Source organism: Panonychus citri, unplaced genomic scaffold (genome assembly GCF_014898815.1).
Source record: "Panonychus citri isolate SS breed McGregor unplaced genomic scaffold, ASM1489881v1 Contig00001, whole genome shotgun sequence".
Lineage (NCBI taxonomy): Eukaryota > Metazoa > Arthropoda > Arachnida > Trombidiformes > Tetranychidae > Panonychus > Panonychus citri.
The window spans coordinates 813,563-841,070 of NW_026515406.1; the positions used below are offsets into that span (position 1 = coordinate 813,563).

General features: G+C 30.9%; 6 protein-coding genes across 7 annotated transcripts in view; 3 read left to right on the forward strand and 3 right to left on the reverse strand.

Annotated features, from left to right (window-relative positions):
- Nucleotides 1-253: 253 nt before the first annotated feature.
- On the forward strand, nucleotides 254-3,414 carry LOC128396615 (zygotic DNA replication licensing factor mcm3-like). Its single transcript, XM_053357233.1, has 5 exons — nucleotides 254-449; nucleotides 634-2,104; nucleotides 2,169-2,295; nucleotides 2,361-2,511; nucleotides 2,591-3,414. Exons 1-5 carry the CDS (start codon nucleotides 402-404, stop codon nucleotides 3,272-3,274), a joined length of 2,481 nt encoding a protein of 826 aa, XP_053213208.1. The 5' UTR covers nucleotides 254-401; the 3' UTR covers nucleotides 3,275-3,414.
- Nucleotides 3,407-4,938, reverse strand: LOC128396635 (probable serine hydrolase). Its single transcript, XM_053357252.1, has one exon. The coding sequence runs from the start codon at nucleotides 4,435-4,437 to the stop codon at nucleotides 3,514-3,516; it is 924 nt and encodes a 307-aa protein (XP_053213227.1). The 5' UTR covers nucleotides 4,438-4,938; the 3' UTR covers nucleotides 3,407-3,513.
- Nucleotides 4,939-6,362: 1,424 nt separating this feature from the next.
- On the reverse strand, nucleotides 6,363-6,707 carry LOC128397195 (uncharacterized). Its single transcript, XM_053357884.1, has one exon. The coding sequence runs from the start codon at nucleotides 6,705-6,707 to the stop codon at nucleotides 6,363-6,365; it is 345 nt and encodes a 114-aa protein (XP_053213859.1).
- A 2,226-nt stretch (nucleotides 6,708-8,933) lies between these two features.
- LOC128396625 (COP9 signalosome complex subunit 4-like) lies at nucleotides 8,934-10,688 on the reverse strand. The gene is made up of 4 exons (XM_053357241.1): nucleotides 10,549-10,688; nucleotides 10,072-10,449; nucleotides 9,635-9,968; nucleotides 8,934-9,538 (listed from the first exon to the last, which is right to left on the reverse strand). The coding sequence occupies exons 1-4, from the start codon at nucleotides 10,549-10,551 to the stop codon at nucleotides 9,033-9,035; spliced, it is 1,221 nt and encodes a 406-aa protein (XP_053213216.1). The 5' UTR covers nucleotides 10,552-10,688; the 3' UTR covers nucleotides 8,934-9,032.
- An 18-nt stretch (nucleotides 10,689-10,706) lies between these two features.
- On the forward strand, nucleotides 10,707-13,971 carry LOC128396658 (dehydrodolichyl diphosphate synthase complex subunit NUS1-like). Of its 2 annotated transcripts, none has more exons than XM_053357288.1 (4): nucleotides 10,707-11,128; nucleotides 11,256-11,351; nucleotides 11,485-13,293; nucleotides 13,366-13,971. In XM_053357288.1, the coding sequence occupies exons 1-3, from the start codon at nucleotides 10,840-10,842 to the stop codon at nucleotides 11,883-11,885; spliced, it is 786 nt and encodes a 261-aa protein (XP_053213263.1). In that variant the 5' UTR covers nucleotides 10,707-10,839; the 3' UTR covers nucleotides 11,886-13,293; nucleotides 13,366-13,971. The 2 variants fall into 2 exon arrangements, with proteins under 2 accessions (XP_053213263.1, XP_053213257.1); XM_053357282.1 differs by having other exon boundaries at nucleotides 11,485-13,241.
- A 10,127-nt stretch (nucleotides 13,972-24,098) lies between these two features.
- LOC128396528 (cell adhesion molecule DSCAM-like) overlaps nucleotides 24,099-27,508 on the forward strand; it is a 34,178-nt gene continuing 30,768 nt past the window's right edge. The window contains exon 1 of the mRNA XM_053357161.1: nucleotides 24,099-24,527. Coding sequence (XP_053213136.1) covers nucleotides 24,464-24,527 — 64 coding nt within the window. The 5' untranslated portion in view covers nucleotides 24,099-24,463. The remainder of the gene's footprint in view (nucleotides 24,528-27,508) is intronic.

Consider the following 27,508-nt stretch of genomic DNA (forward strand, 5'->3'; position numbering starts at 1 on the left):
GAAAATTCTAAGCTTTAAAATAGTATCAATTTAATAATAAGAAATTCTTTATCTTCTAATATCTAGTACTAAAAAAATCATCAATGAAAAAAGTGCAAAAACTTTTGAGGATACCTAATAATTAGTAGATTAATTTGTTAAAATGAGAAAATAATTTAAAAATGGAAGCTTTTTTTTCCTCAAGTGGCTCCATCTTTTTGTAGAATAAAAAATTCTATTCTTTTCCCGCTTTTCTTTTCTTTCTTTATTCTTGGTTCTTTCTTTGCCTCCATTAGTTTGTTTGCCTTTTAAAGTTTAAAGTGTTTCATTGATCTCGTTAATTTTTTAATCTTTAATTTGATTTGCTTTTTTAATTGTTCATCTTTTAGACCTTCTTTTAGTTAATCCATTATTCCTTCATCATGACCACTGATCCTTATGCGGCTTATCTTGATTTTCTTGATGATGAGGTGAGTTTATTTTTTCCTTCTCCTGTTGGAGCAAAAAGTAGCTGCTTTTGTTAAGGCCTGTGTTATTTTCCCGGTTAATTTGTGTTTTATATTCTTAATTGTTAATCTTTTGGTTTCTTTTATGTTATTTTTATCTTCTTCTTCTTCGTTTTCTTCTGATTGGTTGGATGTTCGAATTGGGTAGAGTGACCATGGAATTTATTGTCGCCTTGTTAAGGAGATGATTGCTCACAATGAGATGAGACTGGTTGTTAATATTAATGATTTGAGGAAGAAATCACCTGAAAGAGCAAAATCATTATTGATCAATGCTTTTGAAGAGCTGGTTGCTTTTGAAAGGGCTCTACGTGATTATACCCTCTCTCTAGATCCTGATTATTTCAAAAAGGTTCCAGATCTTTTCATTGGGTTAGAAGGATCTTTTGGTGCTAAACATGTTACGCCTCGAACATTAACCAGTACTTATCTTGGGCAAATCGTTTGTGTTGAGGGTATTGTTACCAAATGTTCTCTTGTTAGGCCCAAAGTAATCAAATCGGTTCATTATTGTCCTACAACAAAGAAAGTTATGGAAAGAAAATATACCGATCTTACATCTTATGATGCTTTCCCCTCATCAACCGTTTATCCAACTAAAGATGAAGATGGTAATTTACTAGAGACTGAGTTTGGTCTTTCAACTTACAAAGATCATCAAACCTTTACCATTCAAGAAATGCCTGAAAAAGCACCAGCCGGTCAGCTTCCTCGTTCCGTTGATATCATTGCAGATAATGATTTGGTTGATGCCTGTAAACCTGGTGATCGAGTACAAGTTGTTGGTGTTTTCCGTTGTTTACCCTCTAAACAGGGAAACTATTCCAGTGGTACTTTTCGAACCATCATGTTGGCCAATAATATCCAACTAATGTCAAAAGAAGTAGCACCATCCATTTCAGCTGAAGATGTACAAAAATGTCGTACCTTTAGCCGACAAAGAAATAAGAATGTTTTTGAAGAACTGTCTCGATCTCTTGCACCATCCATTCACGGTCATGAGTATATTAAGAAAGCTCTTCTCTGTATGTTACTCGGCGGGGTTGAGAAAAATCTTCCCAATGGTACCCGACTTAGAGGTGATATTAACGTTCTTCTGGTTGGTGATCCTTCCGTTGCCAAGTCTCAAATGTTACGATACGTTTTACACACAGCACCTCGAGCCATTGCAACCACAGGTAGAGGATCTTCTGGTGTTGGTCTAACGGCTGCAGTTACTTCAGATTTCGAGACTGGTGAAAGACGTTTAGAAGCTGGTGCCATGGTTCTCGCGGATCGAGGTGTTGTTTGTATCGATGAGTTTGACAAAATGTCGGATATTGATCGAACCGCTATTCATGAAGTCATGGAACAAGGTCGAGTTACTATCTGTAAAGCTGGAATTCATGCTACCCTTAATGCCCGATGCTCCGTTCTCGCTGCAGCCAACCCTGTTTATGGAAGATACGATGAGTACAAAAATCCCATGGACAATATTGGTCTTCAAGATTCACTTTTATCTCGTTTTGATTTACTTTTCATTTTACTTGATAAACACGATCGAGATCTTGACACTCAAATTGCTGATCATGTTGTTAGAATGCACCGATATCGAGCTGCCAATGAAGAAGATGGTGAACGTAAGTGATTAATTATTCTTGCAAAATTATATTTTTCTAAACTATTTCTTTTCGTTCAATTTAGCTTTGCCAATTATATCAACTGCTGATTTCCTATCAACCAAAAATCTCGAGACAATCGATGAAGAGGAAGGAGATACTCCTATTTATGAAAAATATGACAACTTATTGCATGCCAATAGATCAAGATCGTAAGTATCATATTACAATTATTCCGAAACTGTTGCTAACTTTTTACATCTTTTTTTCATGATAGTGAAAAAATTGTCAGCGTTCAGTTCATGAAGAAATACATTCACATTGCGAAGTCAATGAAACCCATTTTGACGCAAGATGCATGTGAGAAAATTTCGGAAGCCTACACTACTCTTCGAAGTTACGATCAAGAGCATACTGACCTTGCCAAAGTACGTAAATTATTAAGAAATTTGTCTATTTTCCATAATTTTCAAATCAATAACTATTTGTTTCTAATTCAACCAACAGACTCAACCAGTTACAGCTCGTTCATTGGAAACTTTGATCCGTCTTGCTACAGCTCACGCCAAAGCCAGATTGAGTCGTATCGTTGAAGCTCGTGACGCTGATGCTGCCATTGAATTAATCCAGTTTGCCATTTTCAAGAAAGTTTATGATAAACCTAAGAAACGACGAGGTGGTGATGATGATGGAGGCGATGGATCAGGCTCAGATAGTGATCAGGATGAAGTGCTTCCAGTTTCGGAAAGACAGAAAGCGGCCAAACGAAAGAGTAGACAAGATAGCGAAGAGAAAGACGAAGAAGATGAAGCTGTCGAAGAAGAAGCAGAAGCAGAAGAACCCAAATCGAAAGGAAGAAGACCAAGATCTAAAGTTGCAAAACGTGATACATCAGAATCTATGGAAACTGAAGAATCAGTCGCCGGTCCATCTGGTGAAACCTCGTCCAGTCGGATGACAACATTGATTGAAGTTGAAGTAAGTGACGAACGGCTGAAAAAATTCAAGAAAATTCTGATGAATGAATTCCGTAAGAGTCACGCTCAATCTTTACCAATGACGGCAATTAAGCAAGTATTTTGTAAAGATGGACCTGATAGCTGGTCTGATGCCGAAGTTGATGCTTGTCTCAATAGAATGCAAGATGATAATAATATCATGATTACCGAAAATGTTGTTTTTATCATTTAATTAACAACAACAACAACACTCAACTTTCATCAATACATCATTTTAAATAACAACAAACTTAACCAAAAACAAAAAAGTAACTACAGTTAACATTGATAAAGTGTGAAAAAAAATTGATAAACATAATTTTTTGTTTATAATTCCAATCAAATGAATTTTATTTAAACCGCTGGGGTGAGGGGAAAATAAGAACACAAAAAAAAACGTTGAAACAACTACTACAAGGTAATTAAATGTGATTAATTATCGGGTGTGGATGAATTAATCCTTGAAATGGATTCCTTGATAAATGCATCAACATGTCTAGCGGTTCCAATGGGCGCTGATAAGTGAAGATAATGATCACCGGAGACTTTAATCAATTTAAAGTATTTGGATGATTCTTTGTGAGTATCGATAATGGCCTGGGCTTCAGGTGAATCTAATTTGGTGGTACCTCGATTACCAACGATGACAAACTTTTCACATTTAGAGGAAGAGTAAAGTTTAATTAGTGAGTTGAGGTCATACTTTTGGTGGACAATCGCAGTTAACCGAGGATCCCGGGTGAACACATAACCGTCCGATGTTTCTCGAGCCGCTCGACGTAACAGATAATCGGCCATTGTTTTGGTCAGAGCTCCGTTGTAATGGGTCGAGATGAGAATGTCAATACAATCATCGTACGAATAAGGTTTGACGATCTTAGGCCGTTGTTCGGATTCGAGGAAAACTTGAATCGAAGCGGCCATTTCACTGGGCAGCGAATCGGTTGGGAAAGTTGCCTCTTTAAAAATATCACAAGCAATCAATCGGTCAACCTTTTCTGGGTAAACACAGGAATACATCAAGGCCACATTACCGCCCATTGAATGTCCAAGAAAAGTGATTCGATCCAAATTAAAATAATTAACAATCCGACGTAAATCAATTAGCCAGGAAATGTTTCTGTAAGGTACACCCGCTGGGTAATGTGAGGATAACCCGTGGCCCGGCAGGTCAACAGCGATTATGTAATAATTTCCTTCTAAACTTTCAATCAAAGGGTCAAAGGTCGACGCATTGTCCATCCATCCATGTAAGGCCACTATGGTAACATCGGCGCTCTCCCGTTCACCCCACACTTTGGTAGCAATATAACCATATGGGACTGGAACACGAATCTCCTTTGCTTTCCAAACCATTTTAATTGTTGACAAATTAATCAATTTCTAATGATCTTAATCACTTTGAAAATCAAGACAGTTGTTGATAATTTTGTTTCAATGGCAAATATCAATTCACAATTACGATGGTGATGTAATCAATTGTATTGGGGTAAAAATTGAATGAAAAAAAAAGATGATGATGAGGAAAAAGAGACAAATTAATTTGTCTTTTTTTCTGATGAATGTTGAACTGGATAAACAACTTTTCTTTTCCGGTTAATTAATTCTAACTAATTAACGATAACCGCCAACTTTAACAATCCTCTTTTGTTAATAGTAGGTTAATTTTTGCTTCACCAAATTAAACAATTTAAAGTGTTCAATTTGTTAAACATCAACATCACCAAGATGATTATCATCAACAACCGCCAGCATTGAAATTTATCAGTATTTTCATTTTCATTTAGAAGATTATTTGATTAATTAACGATGATTCCAATTACTTGATACATTTTTTGATGGATTTAGGTCACAATTTAGTTAATTGTACAGGTAATTAGTTTTCCTTTCTCATCGTTTCTTTGTTATAACAAATAATATCAATCAATTGTTAATTGTGGACATTTGTTGTTTTTATACAATGATTAAAAAAAAGTGTTTCAATCCATTTATCCTGGTTAAAGAATCATTTGTGCATCCAGAGTTGTTTCAATCCATTGAGGTGATGATTGGCTAATTTTCTTGATTAAATTGTTGATCTGGAAACAAATGTCCTGAATTCGCTCATCGAAAGTTGGTAAAACTTCACGAGTCTCAAAGTGAACAATGGACGCAATTTGATCAATCGAACCGGACATTCGACCTTCGGTAATCATTTGAGAAGCAATTCTTTCAGCCTTACGAGGATCAATTTCTAGAATGGCTCCTAACTCAACGAATTTAATATTATTGTAAAGTTTGGAAGCGGAAAGTAAATTATGTTCAACGATTGCTCGATCCATGATTGATGAACCATCGGCAGTTTTGGCTCTTTGATGAGCGGCGAGTAATTCAGAAATTCGAACTTATTGTAATTTCCCTTCCTGTAACTCTTAGTTAAAAGATGGTCTGATCATAAGCATGTATAGAATTTCTTAGTTGTGATTTAATTTTATCATGAAAATTTCGCTCATCACTTGGATAGAATTACGAGATTACAACCAATATAAAAGTAAAACAACAAATGGAAATCAATTGCTCTTCTTTCTTCTCGACCAATTTTTCATATTGAGCTGTGGGAGTAACAATTTAGAATTAGGAAAGAGATAAACAATTACCTAACTTTTATTCATTTTATTTTGTATATGAAAGTTTCAGAGCGCGAAGATTGGACATTACAACAGGCCTCCAAAGAGACTCGTCAACTTAGAAATTGACGCCATGAGTTAGTACTACTCATTTACAGGGTAATTGGGTTGGGGATTTAGAATTTTGATTTAACAGTTGGTTTAATTAATATAAATATTTTTAAGCGTTTATGAGTAATTTGCAAATTCTTTGGAGGCCTGTGTAATATTGTTAGATTTTTATAATTATTACATTAAAATAGCCATAGATAATAGAAGTTAGATGTAAGAGAATAAAATGTAATTAATCAACTGATTTATGGATAATCTAGAAAAATCGAAAAACTTAATTTTTTAAATTTTGCAAAATTTGGGAAAAAGTATTAATAATACCCCCCTTTGATATGCTCGCAAATCTTCGTCGCAAATAATCACTTGATTTTTTCAATTTTTCAATTTCCAATTAATTAAAAATGAGTGAAAATTAGTTTAAATTTAAACTAAAATATAATTAAGCTGACATTTGTTATTAAATATTACAAAATTGTCTAAGTTCGATAATTAGCTTGATATTTATTTGATCATAAAGTCAGTGCACTTTGCTCGGATCAATCTGATAGCTAACGACCATAACTTTCAACATAATTCCCCACCAAGACCAGCACCAGCACCACCAACAATACCACCAACATTACCACCAAGACCACCACCAAAACTGACACCAGCATTAGCACCAGCACCAGCACCAGCACCAGCACCACCAACAATACCACCAACATTACCACCAAGACCACCACCAAAACTGACACCAGCATTAGCACCAACATTACCACCAAGACCAGCACTAGCACTAGCACCAGCACCAGCACCAGCACCACCATAACCTCCACCAAAACCACCACCATAACCTCCACCATAATTTCCACCATATTGTCCTTGCTGACCACCAAACTGGCAGGATATAGATGACAAAAGCCCCATGAAAATGATGATGAAGAACAAGAAATAAATAAAATTCATACGAAGATTGAAATCCATGGTTTTTTTTGTATCAAGCGATATAAATTTTAACTGTTGGAAGTTACTTGTCACTAATTCAGTTGGAAATTTTATTATCTAATATTAATCTTCATATCGAAAGGTTTTTCCTTTTATACAACTTTCTCCCAATTTCAATTTGTTTGTCTCAATAAAGTTCTCTGAATAAACTCAACTGAAATTGTAATACGTAAATGTAAATTGTTAAGTGAATAGAAACTAAACTCTCAAAAAGTATACAAGGTGTACTCTCGACGCATAAAATGCCAAAGCTTTCAATGAATGACTGATTTAAGAGACTTTACTTCAATAGCAAGCTGATCGTGAGTTTAAATCGAAAAGTCTAAAAGCAAAATTTTCTTTCTTTTTCTAGAGTTAGATTAAACTCAAAAACATTTTCATACTCGAAAAATGAATTTTAGAAATGATTTTTTAGCTTTTCTCCAGCGCCACAGCTTCTTGACCTCTGAACTTTCTATGTGATTACTTCACAAAGATCCATCTTTTCATATTTATACTATGCTTAGGCCATCCGAGAGAGTGTGGCTTTTATTATGAGACAACGAAATTTGTTAGTTCAAATCTAAACACCCTGTACTTTATCCATTCGTATTTAAACGTTTGAGTAACAATTCCAGAGTAGATTGATCTAATTTAATTCCCCAAGTTTAATCATCTGCATTTGCGTAGGGGTCTGATATCAGGTAATTAGACTTTAGCTTTCAAGTGCTTTTAATCAATAATACAGCAATTCTAAGTGACTTTCACTGAATTCTCATACAAATATCTGAGTTCTTATTTTGTTGAGTCAATCTGATAGATATATAATGATAGTAATCTGATGAATCTTATCATATAACAACTTACACCACCAACAACATTCTTATTATTGAGATGAATATTAGTGAGATCATTTATTTTATTATGTATTAAAATGAATCTCTTGATATGGTATGATCTTGAACGAAATTGGGGTAAGACGATACGAGTGTTTGTCAGCTCGATATTTTCAATTTTCAGCTGAATTTTTTATCGGCTTAAGGTTCGGTTTGATTGTCTCAGGCCCTCCGGGCCTTTCTTTGGTCATGGTGACCCTTATTAGCAAAGACCTAACCTAACCTAATTTAAACAAACACAATTAACTGAACAATTAAGTCCATTTTAATATGTAGCTTGAATCTTAAGCCGAAAAAATTCAGCTGAAAATTGAAAATATCGAGCTGACAAACACTCGTATCGTCTTACTGAAATTGGTAATTGGACTTTTGTGAATTAAAATTTCGATTATTTGTCCAATTCATGCGATAGAGATCATTATTCAAAGATTGTTTCTCTTTTTAGAACGACTTATCAGCCAAGGAAATAATTACCATTATCCTCTCGTTCAATACCTCAAATGTTGATTTGTAAATACAGTACTCGTCAAAAGTTTACTGAACAGCAACAATTTTAAACAATCAATTGATTATAACCCGAGTTCGAGTTAAGATAATATCAGAAATATCAGATTTTTAGATTATTGTTTCAACAGAAAAGAGCAGCAATTAACTCTTATTTTTTGTTCTCAATTTTGATTGATAAACATTCAATAGGTGGGGAAACGTTTGTGTAAAATCGGGTAAAAGAAACATTGATAATGAAACTATTAGTTGAACATAATTCGTTTCTCAATTTTTCAAAGTCGTTTATGAAACTGTCCAAAGAGATGAACGAACCAGCGTTTACTGTCCATCTCCTTATGCAACAACTCGAGTCTCACTTTATTTTCAAGATAATCCAATGAAACTACAAACAAATGAAAACTCAAGTGATTTGCGTTACCCGGTCTAGAAAAAGAGAAAGTTACCCGTGAATTATTATCCAAACAAAGACTAACATCGGTAAGCTAATTGTAACAATTAAAACTGTTCAATTTTTTATAAATTATTTAATTTTCATTTCCAATTAGATTTCAAGTGCCTCAAGGATACCAGGAGTAAGGTTTTCAACAATTAAAGCCTTAATTTATGTGATTAAGAGATTAGAATTGGAAAATTTGACTCTTAGTTGTTTGTACAGGTAATTAGTTTTCCTTTCTCATCGTTTCTTTGTTATAACAAATAATATCTTTTTTCCCCTCAACTCGACTCAATATTTTGCTTTTGTTTTGTTTGATTTCGGGATAGATGATCGGGTTGATTAAATTGTTTCTTTTTCAATTGTTAATTGTGGACATTTGTTGTTTTTATACAATGATTAAAAAAAAGTGTTTCAATCCATTTATCCTGGTTAAAGAATCATTTGTGCATCCAGAGTTGTTTCAATCCATTGAGGTGATGATTGGCTAATTTTCTCGATTAAATTGTTGACCTGGAAACAAATGTCCTGAATTCGCTCATCGAAAGTTGGTAAAACTTCACGAGTCTCAAAGTGAACAATGGACGCAATTTGATCAATCGAACCGGACATTCGACCTTCGGTAATCATTTGAGAAGCAATTCTTTCAGCCTTACGAGGATCAATTTCTAGAATGGCTCCTAACTCAACGAATTTAATATTATTGTAAAGTTTGGAAGCGGAAAGTAAATTATGTTCAACGATTGCTCGATCCATGATTGATGAACCATCGGCAGTTTTGGCTCTTTGATGAGCGGCGAGTAATTCAGAAATTTGATCCATCTCTGATCTTTTGATTATCCTATCGAGATACATTTTCTCAAGTATATTAAAACATGGAAGTTGTTGACATCTTTCATCCTTGAAAAGATTAGCTAACATTCGAGATCTTTGTTGACCTAAAGGAAAGTGAAATTTAGAGAAGATCAACAAATTCTATTAATGATATTGATGATGATAAATACAATCGTCGAAAAGAAAAAAGAAAATCTTACCAGCCGAAGCTAAAATGGAACAAATCATGGCTTTCTTTAAACATTCGATTCTTTCGACCTCATCGACGATCGTTTTATAACTGAGTTCGTTATATCTTTGAGCAGCTTCGATAAATTTTCGCCGATAATCAAGAACTCGAGCATAACAGACTTTATAATGAATTTGTAACTGTTCATTTTGTGTTGAGGTTTGTAACATTGAAGCTCGATTGATAAACGCTTCAGCTTGAACAGGATCTTCATCTTCCAGGTAAAGTCGAGCAATTTTTAGATAAGTTTCCAATTTATAATCAGCAGTGTAGTGTTTCTGACCAGTTTCCAAAGGTATTCCAACCTGAGAGGAGAGCGAAAAACAAAACATGAGTAACAATAACCATTAGAAAATCTCAAAGACAAAGGAGGAAGGATACAATTTAGAAAACAATCAGTCAACTTACCAATACATTAGCTGCTTCTTTCCATTGTTCTTCTTTCTCATAAATACTTGCTAAATGTTGCCTAATAGCAGCAACTTGCTCTTCAAATGAGATAACCCTTGGTTGAACTTTATCCAAAATAAAATGAGCGATATTTTTAGTAACATCATTTTCAAATTTGGTTAACAAAACAGCGATGTCAATCAACAATTGTCTTGATATGACCAAGCTAACAGATTCATTGATTATAGTTTTAACGAACAACTTGAGACCCTCTATTTTCTCGTTAGTATCCTGATTGTTAATAATTTCATCCAAAATAATCCGATATTTATCAGTTTGATCCTTTGGAGCTCCACCAACAACACCAACTTGAATAAGAGTATTGGTCAATCCTTCCTAAAGAAAGAAACAAACAAAAAACAATCAAACAATTGACAGAAAAATGATCCATACAATCAATTAACAAGCTCTCAATAAATCGAACAATTAACTTACCATAATTAAGCTTGAAAAAGAAAATTAAATCAGTTAATAACAATAAGAGAAAATCTTTTCAATCACAATTAAAAAATGGAAACAGAAAAATCAAAAATCATGTAAACAAAAAAAGCGAAAAAGAAGACAAGTTACTCCATCTGGTGTTCGAAGAAGGAAAAATGTTAAGGTGATGTAGTTTTGTTTTGGTTTCTCTTTGATTGGAAAATTTTTCTACTTCTTTTTGTTTGATTAATTAATTGTTATTCTTTATTATTTTTTTTCTTTTGGACTATCAATTAATCATAATCAATGTTTATTAACGTAATTGTTGATTTATTTTTTACTCTTCTATATAAGTTAGTTCACATTACCTATGCTATAATTGTTTTCCTTAAACGATGGTTACTCTCTTGGCAACGTAAAGTTAACCTTACCGGTGATTTAGATTCACTTAAATTTAATTTAATTAAATTACCTCATCACATTGTTTTTGTGGTCAATTTTAATGATAATTTGTTAACCATTAATGATGTAGCATCACTTGTTACCTGGTCTATAAAATTAGGGATAAATAATATAAGTTTATATGATAGTGAAGGTAAGTGATTTTGTTTCCATTCTTCTTTTTCTTTTCTTTTCTTTTTTTTTCTATTCTATTCTATTTTGTATTTTATTCTTTCAGATTTATTTATATCTTTATTCTCTTTCTTTTCTCTTTTTCTTAGGTTTTCTAATTTCATATTTATCAGATCTTGAGAATCATATTAGTCAACAGTTAAATTCAAATTATCCATTGAAATTCCGAGGTGATCAACAGAATGGTAAGAATACAGCTGATGATTGGAAAGAAAATCATTTTTTTTGTCAATTCTCATCTCAATTTTTTGGTTCAAACTTTTTCGATGTTTTATATTAATCCTTTTTTTTTCTTCTTTCTTTTGATTTTCTAAATAGGCTCAACTCGGCACAATATCATCTTCCACTGTGATTATAGCTCTTCCAAAGTGAGAGTATTATCACTTCTTGATTCAAAAGCGATAATGGCAATGGTTCTTAAAGAAATGATCAAACACGATTCGGATAGAAGAAAATTAGAAGATACAAATGGTGATGATAATTGTGACACTCAAATTAGTCCAGAAAAAGTGGATCAACTTTTATTCTCAAAATTACATTTACCTGATCCCGATTTAGCGATTCTCTGTGGGCCAACTCCTTGTCTCTTTGGTCTTTTACCTTGGCACATTAGGCTGACAGAGTTTATTCATTTACCTATTTTTGGAAAACTAATCCAACAAGATTTTATCAGTGTCATCAGCCGATATACTAAATGTGAACAAAGATTTGGAAAATAAATCAACACAGCAACTCAACCAAACAATTTAATTCGTTCAAAGAAAAGCTCAGAATATTTTCCAAGTTGTCGATCTCTTATTTTGATCATTTTTTTTTCTGGATTTTCCTTCCTCTCATTTCGTGTTTAATGAGCTCAACAGCATCAATTCAACTTAATAATAATCATGATGGTGATTAAGGATCGTTCAACTCTTCCTTTCTACTACTAAACATACATATAAATTTATTTAAATTTAAACTACTCGGACCAAGTTACAGTTCGGAGAAAATGTTTCATCAACTTCACCAGTTTTAGTTACATTTTCAATTGGTTTTTCTTTTTGCAAAAAGAGTGTGCAATTTTCTCATCTCAAAGAATTACAGTGCTAAACCAGTGACAGTTATATTGTTAAACAATTTAAAAAAAAGGAGATGAAAAAAAAAATAATATGATTATTGATAAAAATATTATCCAATTCAATCAATCAAAAATAAATTGACAAAATCTGATTTTTAAGATACACAAGAAAATAACAACTTGGCAAATATCTTGGTGCCTCTTCAAATTTCGTGATTCCAACCATAACAGGATTACTTTTCCATGAATACAAGTAACTTAAAAGTTGTCGAAATTGATGAAAATTATTTTAATCCATTTAATTAATCCAATGGAAAATTGGAACAATTAAAAAAACCAAATTTCCAAAGAACTAACAGTAACTCCATCTAACGGTAGAAAAAGAAACGAATTAATGTAATTGGAATTAATTTTTACCGCTTAGAATTAATTTCCAATCTTATTGTTTGTAATTGTTTTGTTCTTCTTGATTTCTGTTAATTTGGTTCGAAATTAAGTTAATTAAGTGTTTACTCTTGTTAGAAAATTTAGTTCGCGAATGAATTTATCAATACAAGTTGGTGTTTGGTTAAATTCTTGAAATTTATCATCGTTCTTGGTCAAGCTCTTCATAGAGAGAGAGAGAGAGAGAAATGATTTAAAGTGAAGTCATTTTGAAATATTGGTAACGTATTACAAATAGATGATTTCTATCTAAATTTACCTGGTGAATAATTAAAGGCTTGCTTTAAGAAGATGTAAGTAATAAAAGAAAGAAAAAAATGAGTAATGGTTAATCTGTTAATGTGTAAATCAACATGAGAATAAGAGTAAGCTGATAATTGCTGTCAGCTCATCTATTATGAAAGAGTAACTTATCATGATAATATGGACCATATATAAGGAGATTTCTTCTGGAATTGTCTCAGTGATGTGTCAAAGGAGCAGTTCTTCACCGAATAGTGTTAATCTATTGTGAATATACCATATGAAATATATGTGAAAACAGGAGAGGAAAAAAAAATAATTCCAGACGATGGTAACTCATTTTTTCTCACCTTACCAATGATTTTCTTATAGTGCTGAATAATGTATATCAACTTTTATTGTCTTTGTTACCTTTCTTCAACCTCTTAATTCACCTTCCATCTTATTCACTGTAGGTATTCAATGATATCATCTCCCACCCAAAGTATTATGGAGAGAGGAAAAAAGAACAGCCAAAAAATACCTCACCAAGCAAAGGAATAAGATAAAAGAAGATCATCTCAAACTACTAAAGGAGATACAGTGAACATCATCATCACCCAAGAGCCGAGAATATGTAATGCAATGGAAACTTTTCTCATTCTCTACCACTACCATATATTCACATTTGACTTTCAAATTATTCGAAAAGAAGGAGAAACAAGATATCCTCGATACTTAAGAAGAAAAAAGGTCGATTCATTGGAAGAGATGAACGAGTTAAACATCAAGAAAAAAGGGAGACAAGGAGATAGAGAGCAAAGAGGCTGAAACAGGAAGAACTGGATGAATATTGTTAAAAAAATTTGAATAAAGAAAGTTAAGTGGCAAAAGAAAGAAGGAAAAGAAAGAGCCGATAAAAAGATCAAGCATTATGATGAAAAGAGAGAGAGAGAGAGATTCATTGTTACTCTCATGTATTATGATCCAGCAGCAAAGAGGCAGCAGAAAAGAGTCAAAGATCAGTCATGAGTATCAGAATTTTCATCATGATCATCACATCTTCAGGAGAGAGAGAGAGAGAGAGAAAAAAAAGTGATTTCAAAGTTATAATATTCAGTGTTTTTATCAATAAACTGTTGAGAAAAAAAGAGCAACAACACCAAGGAGAATGGAGGCAAATTCCCACCCACAAAAGTGCAATATTCCAATGGAAGTGATGAAAAGGAAGACAAGGAAGATAAATCCAGTGAGAAAAGAAAAAGAAGACGAACAAAAAATGATCTCTCACATGCAAAGCGATCGAATGTGATATTAACTGTTGGTGTTGAGAAATCAGCATAATAAACTTTTCTCATGTAGAAAGAGGGTGATGATGAAGAAGAAGATGATAACCCAAGAATCATCTTTAATCTCATCTTAAAGCATTTCAATGAAATTCTGATAAATGATCTCCATCATTATTATCTTCATCTCCATAATCATGATAATCTAAACTGTTAACCCTTTTATTTAAACATTTTTCATTCCTTCCAGTGTGAATTTAAATTCATTTTTCACCATGATGATGATAATCTGATTTACTTACAAAATCATCTACCCAAACATGATAACAATCAAAATGTTTATCATCATCACTATGACCTTATCATATCTTACAGGTCAATGATCACAATGTAAATCAAATTTCATCATTAACTAATCAACATCCTTAATAGATTAACAAATGTTACTCTCTCCTCTCAATCAATCAACAACATCAACACTCTTGAATCCTTTTACCCCATCAACAATTAACTGAATTACAATTCACTCACCAAACCATTATAATAATAACTAATAATCAATAATCAGATTGATTAATTTAGTTGAAAGTCTTTGTAATAGATACAAAAAAAAAACGCTTAACTAAATTAACTAAATGTTAACTATCAAAAGGGAATCGTCAAAAAAACTATTCACTTTTGTATATTGTAATCATTATTAATATTTCAATCTCCGGTTCTCAGTCTGCTTTTTTTCATATCATGTAGTTATATTGTTATATTCATCATGAAGCTTATTAATTCAGTTTCAGTTCTGACAGGGAAATGAGTATTATCTTCATCAGAAAATGAAAATATCATCATGAAGACAAAAAGGCAAAGTAATTATAATAATAAACTATTGATGTTAAAAAAAAGTTCTGAGGCTGAACAACATGATGGTGGAGATGATGATAAAGATGAGAAATTAAATAAAATGATGATATCATGTCATTGATGATGATAAGAGAGAGAGAGAGAGAGAGAGAGAGAGAGAGATGATGATGATGATGATGATGATGATGATGATATTTGAAAAAAGTTCGTAACAAAAGAAATAGTTAAAAAGGAGCAAAAAAGTTCTAATCATATTTTTCGTTCTCAAATGAATTTCAATTGTTATATTGTTTTCTTAACATCATGAGTATTTCCCCTGTTATCAGTTGAACTGTTTTCATGGTTCTGAATGAATGAGTATCATTGAAAAAAAAGTTCCCCTGAAAACTAAAATGAACTTCATGAGTATTCATGGAATCAATTCTGATTTTTTTTCTTCGCCTCTTTTCATGGTCAAAGTTTCTTATTCCTTTGTTGATTTCCAATGAACAATTAAACCATAATCGTCACTAATTAAGATGATTCAATGAAATACAACAACAAGAAACCCTGATAAGTTCTGAATGAACTTCTCATGAACGAGGATTACATTTTCGAAATCTTCATCTATTCACATTTTCCTTGAAGTTAATTAACTTTTTTTGGTTAATTATTAAAAGATTATCAAAATCAATTAAGTTTTTCAATTAGTCTCTAGATGATAATAATTAAAAATATTAATACTTTGATATTATTTGATCAGTAAGTTGATTAACTTTCAATTACACGATGTGAATGATAAATATTATCTCATTGATTTTTCTCATTTATCGATCATTGACAATTTAAATTGATTATTATGATAATATGATCGCGAAAATATAATATTTGAATTGTTGATTGTTGATTGGAATTTAATTCAATGTTGATTTTTTTATTCTCTCGTCGATTTTTTTTTCTCCACTGAACTTTTTGTTATATTCATTTTCCATGGGATCTTCCTCATCATCAATTCTGATTGTATCCGATCTGAATGATTATAATCATAATCAGAATTTAGACAAAGAGGATAAAGATGGTGAAAAAAAATTCTAAATATAAAAACTAAATTAAACCGGAACTGAACTCATGTAAATTAGGGAAGCGGAAATGTTACCCATGTCACCATGGAAACTGAAGAAATATTTTTTTTTGAAAGAGAATCAAAAAAGTCTGATAATATTGTTGCTGATGAAGATGAAGAAGACAAAAAAAAAGATAAAGTTCCATGGAAGCGAAAATAGTGGAAAAGAAAAAGTTCTGACTCGAATTGTGAATTCGTTGTGAATAATATTCTGTGTCCCCTTTTGGCTACATTTCCATGGGAAGTTGTTAACAGGAAGCCGGAAATGTTTGTCAGCCTATCGACATGATGATGATGATGATGAAGACCTCAGGACCATGGTGATAACTTGAATTATTGTCAATTCATTGAGGATCATCATCAATTATTATCATTCATTGTCCATGTTATTAATAACCTTTAACGATTCTGGTCTAAATCATTGAGATGATAATTTTGTTGCATTGGTTATAACGATAAAACTGTTTACCATGATGATGATGATTTACCATCACAATGAATCATCAATTCCGTTGAAACAATTCAAATTAACGTTCCGATAATTATATCAGATGATAATGATAACTGACAATCAGTTTATCACATGAAAAATATGACGGTCGTGATTATCATTGATAGTTCAACGATTAACTTTGAAGAAAAAAAAATTGTTACAACAGATTCAGATTCATATGATAACCATGATGATGATCATGAAATGTTTTTGATTGATAACGTGATGATGTAACTGTCATTATTGAATATACATTATTGATTCATCCCTTGGTGATTTTTATCACATGTTTGTTTCTGTCATCATGTTGATCAACAAAACCATTCAAATGTTGCTCAATAGTTTTGATATATTATCATGATGAGTTTCAAGAATCATCATCCAATATCATTAAATGATAAAATCAATCCCCATGAATAAATTAACGATGAAAATATTTAATTAACTCATCTCATTAACAATTAATGACAGTTAATCAAAAGAGTTGCAACTAACTTACAAATCAAATGGTAATGGCAAATAATAGTTTTAATCAATTGGAATGAATTTTTTTTCAGTTTAGTCTATTGTTGATTAATGATTAACTTATTACAATCATCATCAATTCAATTCTGATATTTAATGATTCTCATTTTTTTTTGATTAAGTTGCAGTTTTTGTCATCAACCTTTTCCGTATCCTCATCTCTCATATGAACGTTGAAATGGTCAGTATGTACTGGACAATGTCCACCCATGGGAAGGCAAAAAAAGTAAATAGAAATTTTCTTCCGAAAATTCAAGAGCAAGATGAAGATAAGGATGATAAGGGTTAATCGTTGTTGAGGCCGAGTGGGTGGTTGTGAGGGTGGTAATGATGGTGGAAGAGGTGGAAAGTTAATTTCAAAGAGAAGCAAAATCTTGACATTGATTTATAATAAAGATTTGGATGGAAGGTGAAAAAATATCAACATGAAATAAAATGAGAAAAAAAAATCAACCCAATAAGCATTTTAATAGAAGCTAATAATTCATATTATTTACCGTTATTGCTAATATAATGGTGGGTGATGAGGGTGGGAGGTTGAAGATGGTGGTGGTGGTGTTGTTGTTATTGTTGGGTGAAAAGTAATTTGAAAGTGGGAGTTGAAAATGATTACTCCGAGTGGGCTAATACATTAATCATGAAATCGGTTGAAAGTGTTGACTGGAAAAACTTTTCCCTGTTTTCTTGATTGTTGGTTGATTGTTTTCTGTGTCTATGTGATTAGGTTTTAAGTTGATAAACGATTAAAATTAAATTTGATTATTATCACTGGTGTTTATCATGGTAAACACGTTCAATTGTTTTCAATTGAATTTAAATTGCTCATAATAAACTTTGCTTGAAAACAAGATAACTTTAAATTGCGATTAATTTGTTTATCATGTTGGTGTTTTTTTTAATTACTTTACGTAAACTTTGAGCAATCTTTTGATTTGATTACTGGTTAGTGGTAATAATCTTGATTATAATCAATTCTAATCATGAACTGAACAGAATCAGTGAGAGAAAAAAAGTCTTGATCGAATTTTTTTCTTCTTCTTCTCCTTTTTTTCAAATGAACTTTTGCTTACATGGAATCAGTAATAGAATCCGAATATATTTATATGCACCATGAAGATTATCATGGAAATGATAGAGAAAAGGGAAGAAAAAAATTCTTTTCTCGGAAAATTTTTGCTCTTCTTATGTTTCAATTTTTTCTTCAGATAAACTTACAATTCTCTCTCGTGTTACAATAAGATGACATTGATTCCAAATCATGGTTAACATGAGATTCCAGCATCAGAATCAGATTCATGATAATCAACAACAACAACTTGAAAGCTTCTCAATTAAACTGATTACCCTTTTTTTCCCAAATCAATGGTTCACTAATTCAGTTGATTGTTCAACATTCAGATGAGATTTTTTTTCTTCCTCCTCTGTTCAAGTTCCCACTCCCATCATGAAATTCATGATAACTTCCCTTACGAAGCAGAATCTGTTGTTGATGGATAATAAGTTTACATTACAATTAATTTTCCTCCATCTTCAGGGTAACCATGAAATTTTTACCAAGGGAGTGAAGATTCAAAGATAATCATGATAAAAGTAACAGTTAATTCAATTCTGATTACAATGAACAATCAAAAGGAAAGAGAAAAAAGTTCATCAAAATGGAGAAAAAAAGAAAAAAAACTTTTTTTTTGTTCTTTTTCTGATAAATCAACAATTCTGACATTTTCACTCTAAAAACAATCTATCTGTATTAACATCGTGATTAATGATTAGTTGATCATCACCCACAACAACACTAACAACAACATCAACAACCAGTGGTCACAATTAATGATTCCTAATCTATAGCCAATGGTAATCAACAATCAACAATCATCATCATCTTATAAGATGATGATTATAATCATCATTCAGCTAATCCTTTTCACCTGAACTTTCAGTTTCCATGAAATTAATTAAAACCAAATCAGTTTCCAATGTAAACAAGATTATCTGTCTAACCCATTCAATTGTGTTACATGTTCATGTTTTCAGAATTGAGATAATTAGTTTTAATCACTTTAATAAACAAACTTATGATATTCTGATTACTATCATGTATCAAACCCTTTGAAATTAAATTCATCAGAATATGTAAATCATTTCCTCCTCTTCACCCAATTTTCCTGTGTTCTTTACTTGTATATTGATTAATTAATCATTTCATGGTGATCATGAAAGTGTGAGTAAGTTTCATGATTGATTACACGTTGTTTGTGTGTATGATTATTAGTACAATGAGGGGGAGAAAAGGTAATTGTTGTTAATGATTAGGATGAGGATGAAATATTCTGGTTCAAATAAGCAGAAATAAATTGCTCCAATTTTTAACTAATTATTATCCACGATTAAGAGGATTGTCATCAGCAATTAACTAATTGAAATAACAAGAAAAACGATAAAAAAAAACAATACAATCTCAATAAACTGTAAGTGTCTTGATCAATCATCATTATAATGATGATATATGAATATTAAGATGATAAATCAAAGGAAATGATGATAAACTTAAGTTCAGTCTTGAAGGTTAATCTAATTTTTTTTTCTTCCTCAAATCATCATGATCATCATGATAATCTGAATTCCGAATATTAGTTTATTTGGTTCAATTAATTCCTATTCGATACTTTTATCTGCTTCACCTTTTGGTTGAATGTTTTGATGAGGATAAAGATGAAAATATCATGAAGATAATCTGATGAGATTAGATGATCATCATGATGATCATGAGAAAATCAGGAGTTGGAGCAAATAGTAAGAAAAGATATTTTCTTTTCTCAAATCAGTTCGAGATTCAACGAAACTTCTAATAGAACTTTTTTTTCTTCTTCTTTTCTATCTGATCTTGAGATAAAATTTCATCTTCTATTCAACCGTAAGTTCATTTATTTCATTCCAATGTAAATGTTACCCTGTTCATGGTAATAATCTGATAATAACTTTGTTTCAAATTCTTATTTGGAAGTTTTTTTTTGTTGTTCCAAAAAAACTTCGAGATCACTTATCACTCCTTTCCCACCGACATCACCTTTCCACCTCTGTTGTCAAGTTTAATTTTTAAGACTGAATATCTTGGTGATATCATTTGAATCACAATCCAATTGATTTAGACCATTAGCTGAGTATCTGAATCAATGATAAAGCTCATGCAGTGATCAGAATATAAAGTTGAAATCAAGAGTTTTCCAAAAAAAACTTGAACCATCATGAACTTGATGGTGATGAACACAAAGTATCATTTACCATCATGAACGATTGATGATTTTACTGTTACACTTTATACATATAGATATGTGTCTCATCATCTTTATCATCATTATCATCATCATGATGACTACTCATGTATTTTATTCAAAAGCTACACCAGTGTGTCCACTATTACCTTCAGTACCTTTGGTCAAGAAGAAGATGAAAGTTACAAGAAAATAATGTAAAAAAAGAAACACAAGAGAAAGAGATAAGATGATAAAGAAGATGAGGATGATAAGGATGATGAGGATGATGAGTAAGAATGTTTTTGTTGATACCTTGAATTGACTTTCCAAGTATCTTGAAATTAATGGACTGTCAAGTTGTTTGTGGATAGGATGATGAAGAATGAAGTGAGTGAGAGAGAGAGAGAGAAAGGAAGATAAGACATGATGATGATGATGATTTTGAAACCAAGAAGATGACACAGAGAGAGTGTATCTCACTCATCAACCTTATCTACCCACTCCCACTCACTACCCTCCGAATTGACCGCTTTGATTGACCTTATCGGTATCATCTTTTGACCTGAATTGGTTGAAACCACAAGATGATGATGATAAATCTGATCATCTCATCGAGTCTCCAGTTACATTTAGCAACCATTAACTATCAAAATGTCAATTTTATGTATTTCAAACTCTGAACATGAGGTTTTTTTCATGGAAAGTTCAGTTGAACAAGTTGAAATAAAAAAAACGAAAATAAAACTTTTTGATCACAACTTTTTTCTCTTATTTTCTCCTCTGAAATTATTATCTTCTTATTATCTTTTATTCAGGTAGTGATGTGGATTCTGATGATGATCAGTATTAAATATCATCAATTTTCAACAGTTACTCCAATTCTGATAATATTTTATATCCAATTCAAGATTATGATTGAAAAATCAACAGATTTAACATCCAAAATTTAATGTCTCAATATTTTTTTTTTACTTAAATTATCATGAAATATGAAATAAAATATATCATGAAAATATTAAATCTAGGAAATAGTTGATAGATATCTTGAAATCCACTTCCTTATGAACTTTTATAAAAGAAACATCAATAATATAATAATAATGCAATAAAACTGTTGAATTTTTTTTTGGCTATTACTGTACATTCATGATGGTTATTCATGTCCATACAATTCTGAGTTCATGATAACATGATAACCTGCTTAAGGAACAAACCTTTTACCAGCCCTCTCATCACCATGTCTATTTGTGACTACATATCATGAAATTTTCATTCTTTGTCCAATGTTCAAGATATAAAATCTACTGACCATGTAACCAGACAGGGGAAGTTAAAAGCAAACTGAAAATTATCATGAAATCAACTGAATATCAACTATTCCTATGTTTTCAATCCCTATTTTCATTTTGATAACAAGATTTCATTTCTTAGCAATGATATCATCATGAAATTGTAATAGCAACCATGATAATCTGGTTGATAAAATTCATAATATTATAAGAAATTTGATATTTAAGTTACCATCAATACAAGAGCTGAAAAAGTTCATGAAAAAATTCAGAGTCTATTACGACTTATATTTTATGTATAAATTTAATTGTTGAACAGAAAACAGAAACAATTTGATTGTAACAATTGATTATCTATGAAGAATCGTTGTCATGATACCATGATGATGAAGAGATAAAATTAGGAACAGAAATCTGATCAATCCAAGCGATGGTAATTAATTCATTGTTGGAATTTTTTCACTTCTCTGAAAATCAATTTGAACCTGAACTTTTGTTCATCTACATCAGATAATCTAATCATTATCACCATGATGAATACTATCATGAAGGTAACATTATATTCAACATTAATCCAACTAGAAAATTGTTTAACCCAAGAAAATGTCCATTGTAAAAATTGAAGAGGAAAAAAATGTTTCGAAAGTTTAGAACTTGCAAAAAAAAGTTCTAAACTGAAGTTATCATGGAAATTTTCATTCAATTATCATGATGAAGGTTGATAATAGACTAGAAAATAATGATGAAAGTAATAGTTTTTAAATGCTATTCATACATGAGTATGAAAACCAACAACTTAGAATATGAATTCAGGATAATAGTTCATCCAATGTAAATGTTATTATTCAAAGGTATTCATGTATTCAGAATGGATGATGAAAGAGACAGATAGATATGGAAGATTTCAAAATTTTTCTCTCTCTTTTTCATCATCACCATGAAAATATTTTTCTATCGAAATGAAAGTTAGAACTTTCTTTCCTTATCGAAAAAACTTCTAATCGAAACTCATCAAAGTTCAAAATTTCTTTAAATACTCTCATCATTTACGGATTAACATGGTGATCGCGATGCTGATGACGACGAAGATGCTGGTTGGTTGATTCATAATAATCACCCTGAAAGATGAATCTTAAGTGATGATGAATAAGGAGGAAAAAAATTGTTCTCAGAAAAAAGTTGACGAGCCAAAAAAAAGAGATCACTGGTCCATTGATTATCTCATTTCCGTTTCCATTTTCTTAATATTATTCATAATCATGGGAATAAAACACAAGAAAGTGAAAGAGCCAGAGAAAGATAAACCATTGAAACGTAAATTGTTACAATCAATTTAATTGTTATAAAAATTTATTCCAAAAAAAAGTTGATAATAAACTAAGTGAATACTTTTAAAGATACATAATCATCTTGATCATCAAAATTTTCATTTACATGATTACTTTCATATTGAGAGGATGAAGATGATAAAATATCATGTCAATCCTTTGAATCTTTATCAATATATTAAAATGAATAAAAGTTTTTTCCCTTCATAATCTTATTCAATTGTTAATAACAGTTTTCCGAGTAACATTTATCATCAGCAAGATGATTATCATGGTGATGATGATGATTTGGATGATTAAGAATCACAATCAGTAGAAATTTAAAATTTCTCTTTTTTACTTTCACCATCTTCCCCAGCATTTAATTCAGTTGAGTTAATAATTTATACACATAATAGACGATACAATGAACAGAGAGAAAGAGAGAGAGAGAGAGAGAGAGAGAAAAAAAGTTCCGAGAATTCTGAGTCAATTCTGGGTTATTATTATTTCTTATTATTTTCATGGGCTTACATTGAATATCAAGAGGATGATTTTTCATATTTTCTTATCGTTCATCTCGATTCAATCTGTTATCTCAATGAACTTTTTTTATATACACATTTAACTGATTATCATGGTGAGGAATAAAAAAACTCGATAACTTTTAACTTCGTTCATGAATTTCTGATGATCGAGATGAAAATTATTAAGATTTTAATTGCATCGTAATTATGTACTTGTAATTAGATGATGCGATTGATTGATTGTTACTCTCTCTCTCTCTCTCTCGTTTTACTATTAATGATGATGATGATTAACAGGGTGATGGTTAATTCCTTGAGTATTAATTGTTTCAAATGTAATTGTATCTCTTGTATCATGGTGTAAATGGAGAAAAAAATCAATGTTGAATGAAGAAAGAAAAAGTTCTAAGGTGGCGCGCAAGTTCAGAACTTTTTCTCTGTTCTGTTCGTAGAAAAGTTCGATGGCCACGCCTTTTCCATGCTAAAGTTCTGTGACTATCTATTGCTACTGCTGTTTCAGATTATTTCATGATAATGAGAATAAGAGAGAGTGGGAGAGAGAGAGAGACGGTGGGAGTGGGAAATGATTCACGAGTGAAAACAATTTTCATTCAGTTCTAGTTTGTTCAAAGTCGTGATTCACTTCATGATTCAATTGTTAATCATCATGAGATATAACTCATCATCATGTGTATTCAATTGTTGTTATTATTATAATCTCATGAATTGGAAAGTTCAAAGTAAATAGAATAACTTTTTTTTTTCAATTCGTCAAAATTTTCTCATCCCTTCGCCTCCTTACACTTACCATGGACTTTGAAACAGTTAATCAAACTTTTCGCTTCTCATTAAGTTACAATCAGGAATTTAAATTTAATTGTGATACTCATCAATTAGTTAATTAAACGTATATGAAGTGCCAACGTAGGACAATTTGTAATGGCGTTAACTCATTCATTTACCTGGATCATTCATACAATTATTTTCATCCCATTCAGTTTAGGTGAGTTTCAAATTCATGAATTTAACTGAAGTTAAATTGTAACAATTGCGATTCTCAATCATGTCTCTTAACTAATTGTTACATTAATTTGATACAAAATAGTTACAGTTATATAAAGTTGAGGAGATATTGATCACTCCATGAAGATGAAAATAATGATCAGATTTTTCAACTAACCATTGAGATCATAAAACGATAACTTATCCATGATGATGACGATAACAAAGATTATTGTTCAATGAAGCAAATACTTGACCATTCATTGGTATTCCCTATTCACCCCCCACCGAATGCTAAATGCTTGACCAATTTAATAAATTCCCTTTGATTAGTAAATTAAAATCAACAACAATCAAGACAATTACCATCATCATGATGATAAATCACTTTATCGTCAATTGTTATCACCAGAATTTATGTTTTCCTTTTTTTCCTCTCACTTTTATCCAGAACTTTTTTCCCCCTATCAACTGAATAGTTCAGTCCCATTATCATGATGATGATATCTTTTAAAATACAAACAGCAACAATGAATGTTTTCATCTCATCTGTTCATGATGATGATGATGATGATATAATATAACCATGAATCAGAAGCTTTCATCGAAATCAGAGTTTTGATCATGAGAAGTATAAAAAAAAGTTCTGACTGAAAATTAAATTCCATGATATTAACATTAACCAACAGAATTTTTTGTTAATAACAATTAACTCATTACAATATTGGTGATTTTGTAAATCATGTTAATTATGATTAACTGAAAGCAATTGAATTCCTGTTAACTCAATTACATGATAATAATTGAATGAAGTTATTATTACAACATATTTCATGATATTTACTTTTTGATTACAATGAATTTAGTTTCATGAGGCTAATTTACTGGAAAAGCAAATTTAATGATCCTAATGATTAGCAATTAAACTGATCAGTTCTTATACTTGTGTCTATCATCATGATGAATATATCAAAATACATGATGATGATAATAAAAGGATAAAAAAGTTCCTAATCCTTGAAACATTAAATGTAATATAAGAGGAAAATAATTCTAACCTGAAATGATTTTATTTTCATCTTCATGATGATTATGATATTTCATAGTTATTTCCCTGATCCTTTACCCTGAAATTGACACAATGATTATGATGAAACAATTGAGATAATTCAGTTTCCATGATATTTGTTTCACTTTCAGGATCATGAATTAAGTTCATCATTTAGGATTGAAAGTTAATCTGACGATAATAATGATAATATATTATTACCTTTCCAATGATAATGATGGCGATTTATGTTCAAATGATTAATCAATTAATCCCTGAACATGATAATAATAATCATGATGAGAGGAAATTTCAATTATTTCAGAATTTTGAACATTTCAATTGGAGTTGAAAGGAAAAAATCTCTTTGAGAATTTAAATTCTCTTTCTAATAATCTATCGTTTCCTTTTCCGGTTCTCATGATTATCATGATGATACCAATTGACCTCATCTTTTTGTTAACTTCATTTGAATTCATTTCCTGATCCATTTTTAACTTTCATGATAACTAACAACAAATTGAACTTTTTAATTATTTCTCTGATTATAATGACTAATAACTTTGTCTTAATCTTAATTGTTACTCTGTGAATAACGGTTAATCATTAGAGTTTCAGTTTCGTGTCTTAATCATATTAAAACTTTAGTTGGAACTTTTTTTTCACAACTAAACTTAATCACGATCCTGATTAAGTCTTTATAACAACTTTTGGGTATTGTTTCAATGTCTTAATTGTTACTTTGATTATTGTTGATTAACCAATTTGAATTTTTCATCTTTCTCTTTGTCTTAATATGATGAAGAAAAAAAAACTTTTTCATTATTCTGGTTAAGGTGATAATTAATGACTAACCTTGTGAATACCATGTAAACCCAATCAGATAAATGAACTTTTCTCTCTCACTCCTTGATTATTTGTCTCTTAATTGCTCATCATAATCAAGAAGAAAGAAATATATTCATAGAGAGAGAGAGAGAGAGAGAGAGAGAGAGAGAGAAAAATCTATATCGAAACAAAAACATTTCGAAAACTTTTATTCTTCTCAGAACTTTTTTTCCTCTTGATCATCATTGTTACTGAACATCTTAAATTGTGTCAAATTATGTTAACATGATGATAATCAGCAAATTATCATTAACTCAATCACTTGAAATGGTTTATAATGATTCCTTTTGATTTTCCTCTTTTTAAACACTTTGATAATGATCATGATGATTCCTGATTCTATTTGAACCACTAATTTGATTATTATAACCATTATCATCTACTGACCACTGACCATTGGTTGATGGTCAAGTTTTCAGGTTGTTAAAACACAAAGAATCACTTGAAACTGACCATTACATGATGGAAACTTTGAAAACTCAGTAATCAGAATGTAAAACAATCAATAAACAAGGGAAATGATCAACCCAGAAAACTGTAACTCAATATTTACTTACTCAAGCTGAACAATTTAATTGATTAACATTAATTAGTTGGATATAAATTTCAAGCTTTTATTTACTTTTCTGTTTCATGATAAGTTGAGTTTCAGAATATTTTTATAAATATAAAAGTAATTCATGTAAATATACAAATTAACATGATAAACAATTTCAATCCTGAATTAATAATGAAATAAAAAATTTCAAAGATTAACAGATGAACAATTTGTTAATCATGAATAATTAGGAAAACATGTTGATTGAATTGTTTGATTTAAAATGAACCGAATCAACAATCAAGTTAATTGTTGATTGATCACACAAAAAGTTGAGAGAAAATTTTTTCCGATCAATATAAAATTCATCATATGTAATCATTGAGCTACTGTTGGTTACGATTATCAGAACTTTTCTCAGATTATATAATTAGAACAATTTTATTTGGAATTTAGAAAATTTTAACAACCCAAATAAGAACAGAAAATTTGTCAACAAACACAGAGA

Excerpts from the sequence above, each read along its gene's own strand:
- LOC128396635 (XM_053357252.1), bottom strand. The coding sequence starts at position 4,437 with ATGGTTTGGAAAGCAAAGGAGATTCGTGTTCCAGTCCCATATGGTTAT.
- LOC128396658 (XM_053357288.1), top strand. The coding sequence starts at position 10,840 with ATGTTTATTAACGTAATTGTTGATTTATTTTTTACTCTTCTATATAAG. Across the intron at positions 11,129-11,255 it reads AAGTTTATATGATAGTGAAG|GTTTTCTAATTTCATATTTA; the intron begins GTAAGTGATTTT and ends TCTTTTTCTTAG. Across the intron at positions 11,352-11,484 it reads CCGAGGTGATCAACAGAATG|GCTCAACTCGGCACAATATC; the intron begins GTAAGAATACAG and ends TTTTCTAAATAG.
- LOC128397195 (XM_053357884.1), bottom strand. The coding sequence starts at position 6,707 with ATGGGGCTTTTGTCATCTATATCCTGCCAGTTTGGTGGTCAGCAAGGA.
- LOC128396615 (XM_053357233.1), top strand. The coding sequence starts at position 402 with ATGACCACTGATCCTTATGCGGCTTATCTTGATTTTCTTGATGATGAG. Across the intron at positions 2,105-2,168 it reads CAATGAAGAAGATGGTGAAC|CTTTGCCAATTATATCAACT; the intron begins GTAAGTGATTAA and ends CGTTCAATTTAG. Across the intron at positions 2,512-2,590 it reads AGCATACTGACCTTGCCAAA|ACTCAACCAGTTACAGCTCG; the intron begins GTACGTAAATTA and ends TTCAACCAACAG.
- LOC128396625 (XM_053357241.1), bottom strand. Across the intron at positions 9,969-10,071 it reads AAGAAGCAGCTAATGTATTG|GTTGGAATACCTTTGGAAAC; the intron begins GTAAGTTGACTG and ends CTCTCCTCTCAG. Across the intron at positions 9,539-9,634 it reads TTCCATTTTAGCTTCGGCTG|GTCAACAAAGATCTCGAATG; the intron begins GTAAGATTTTCT and ends ACTTTCCTTTAG.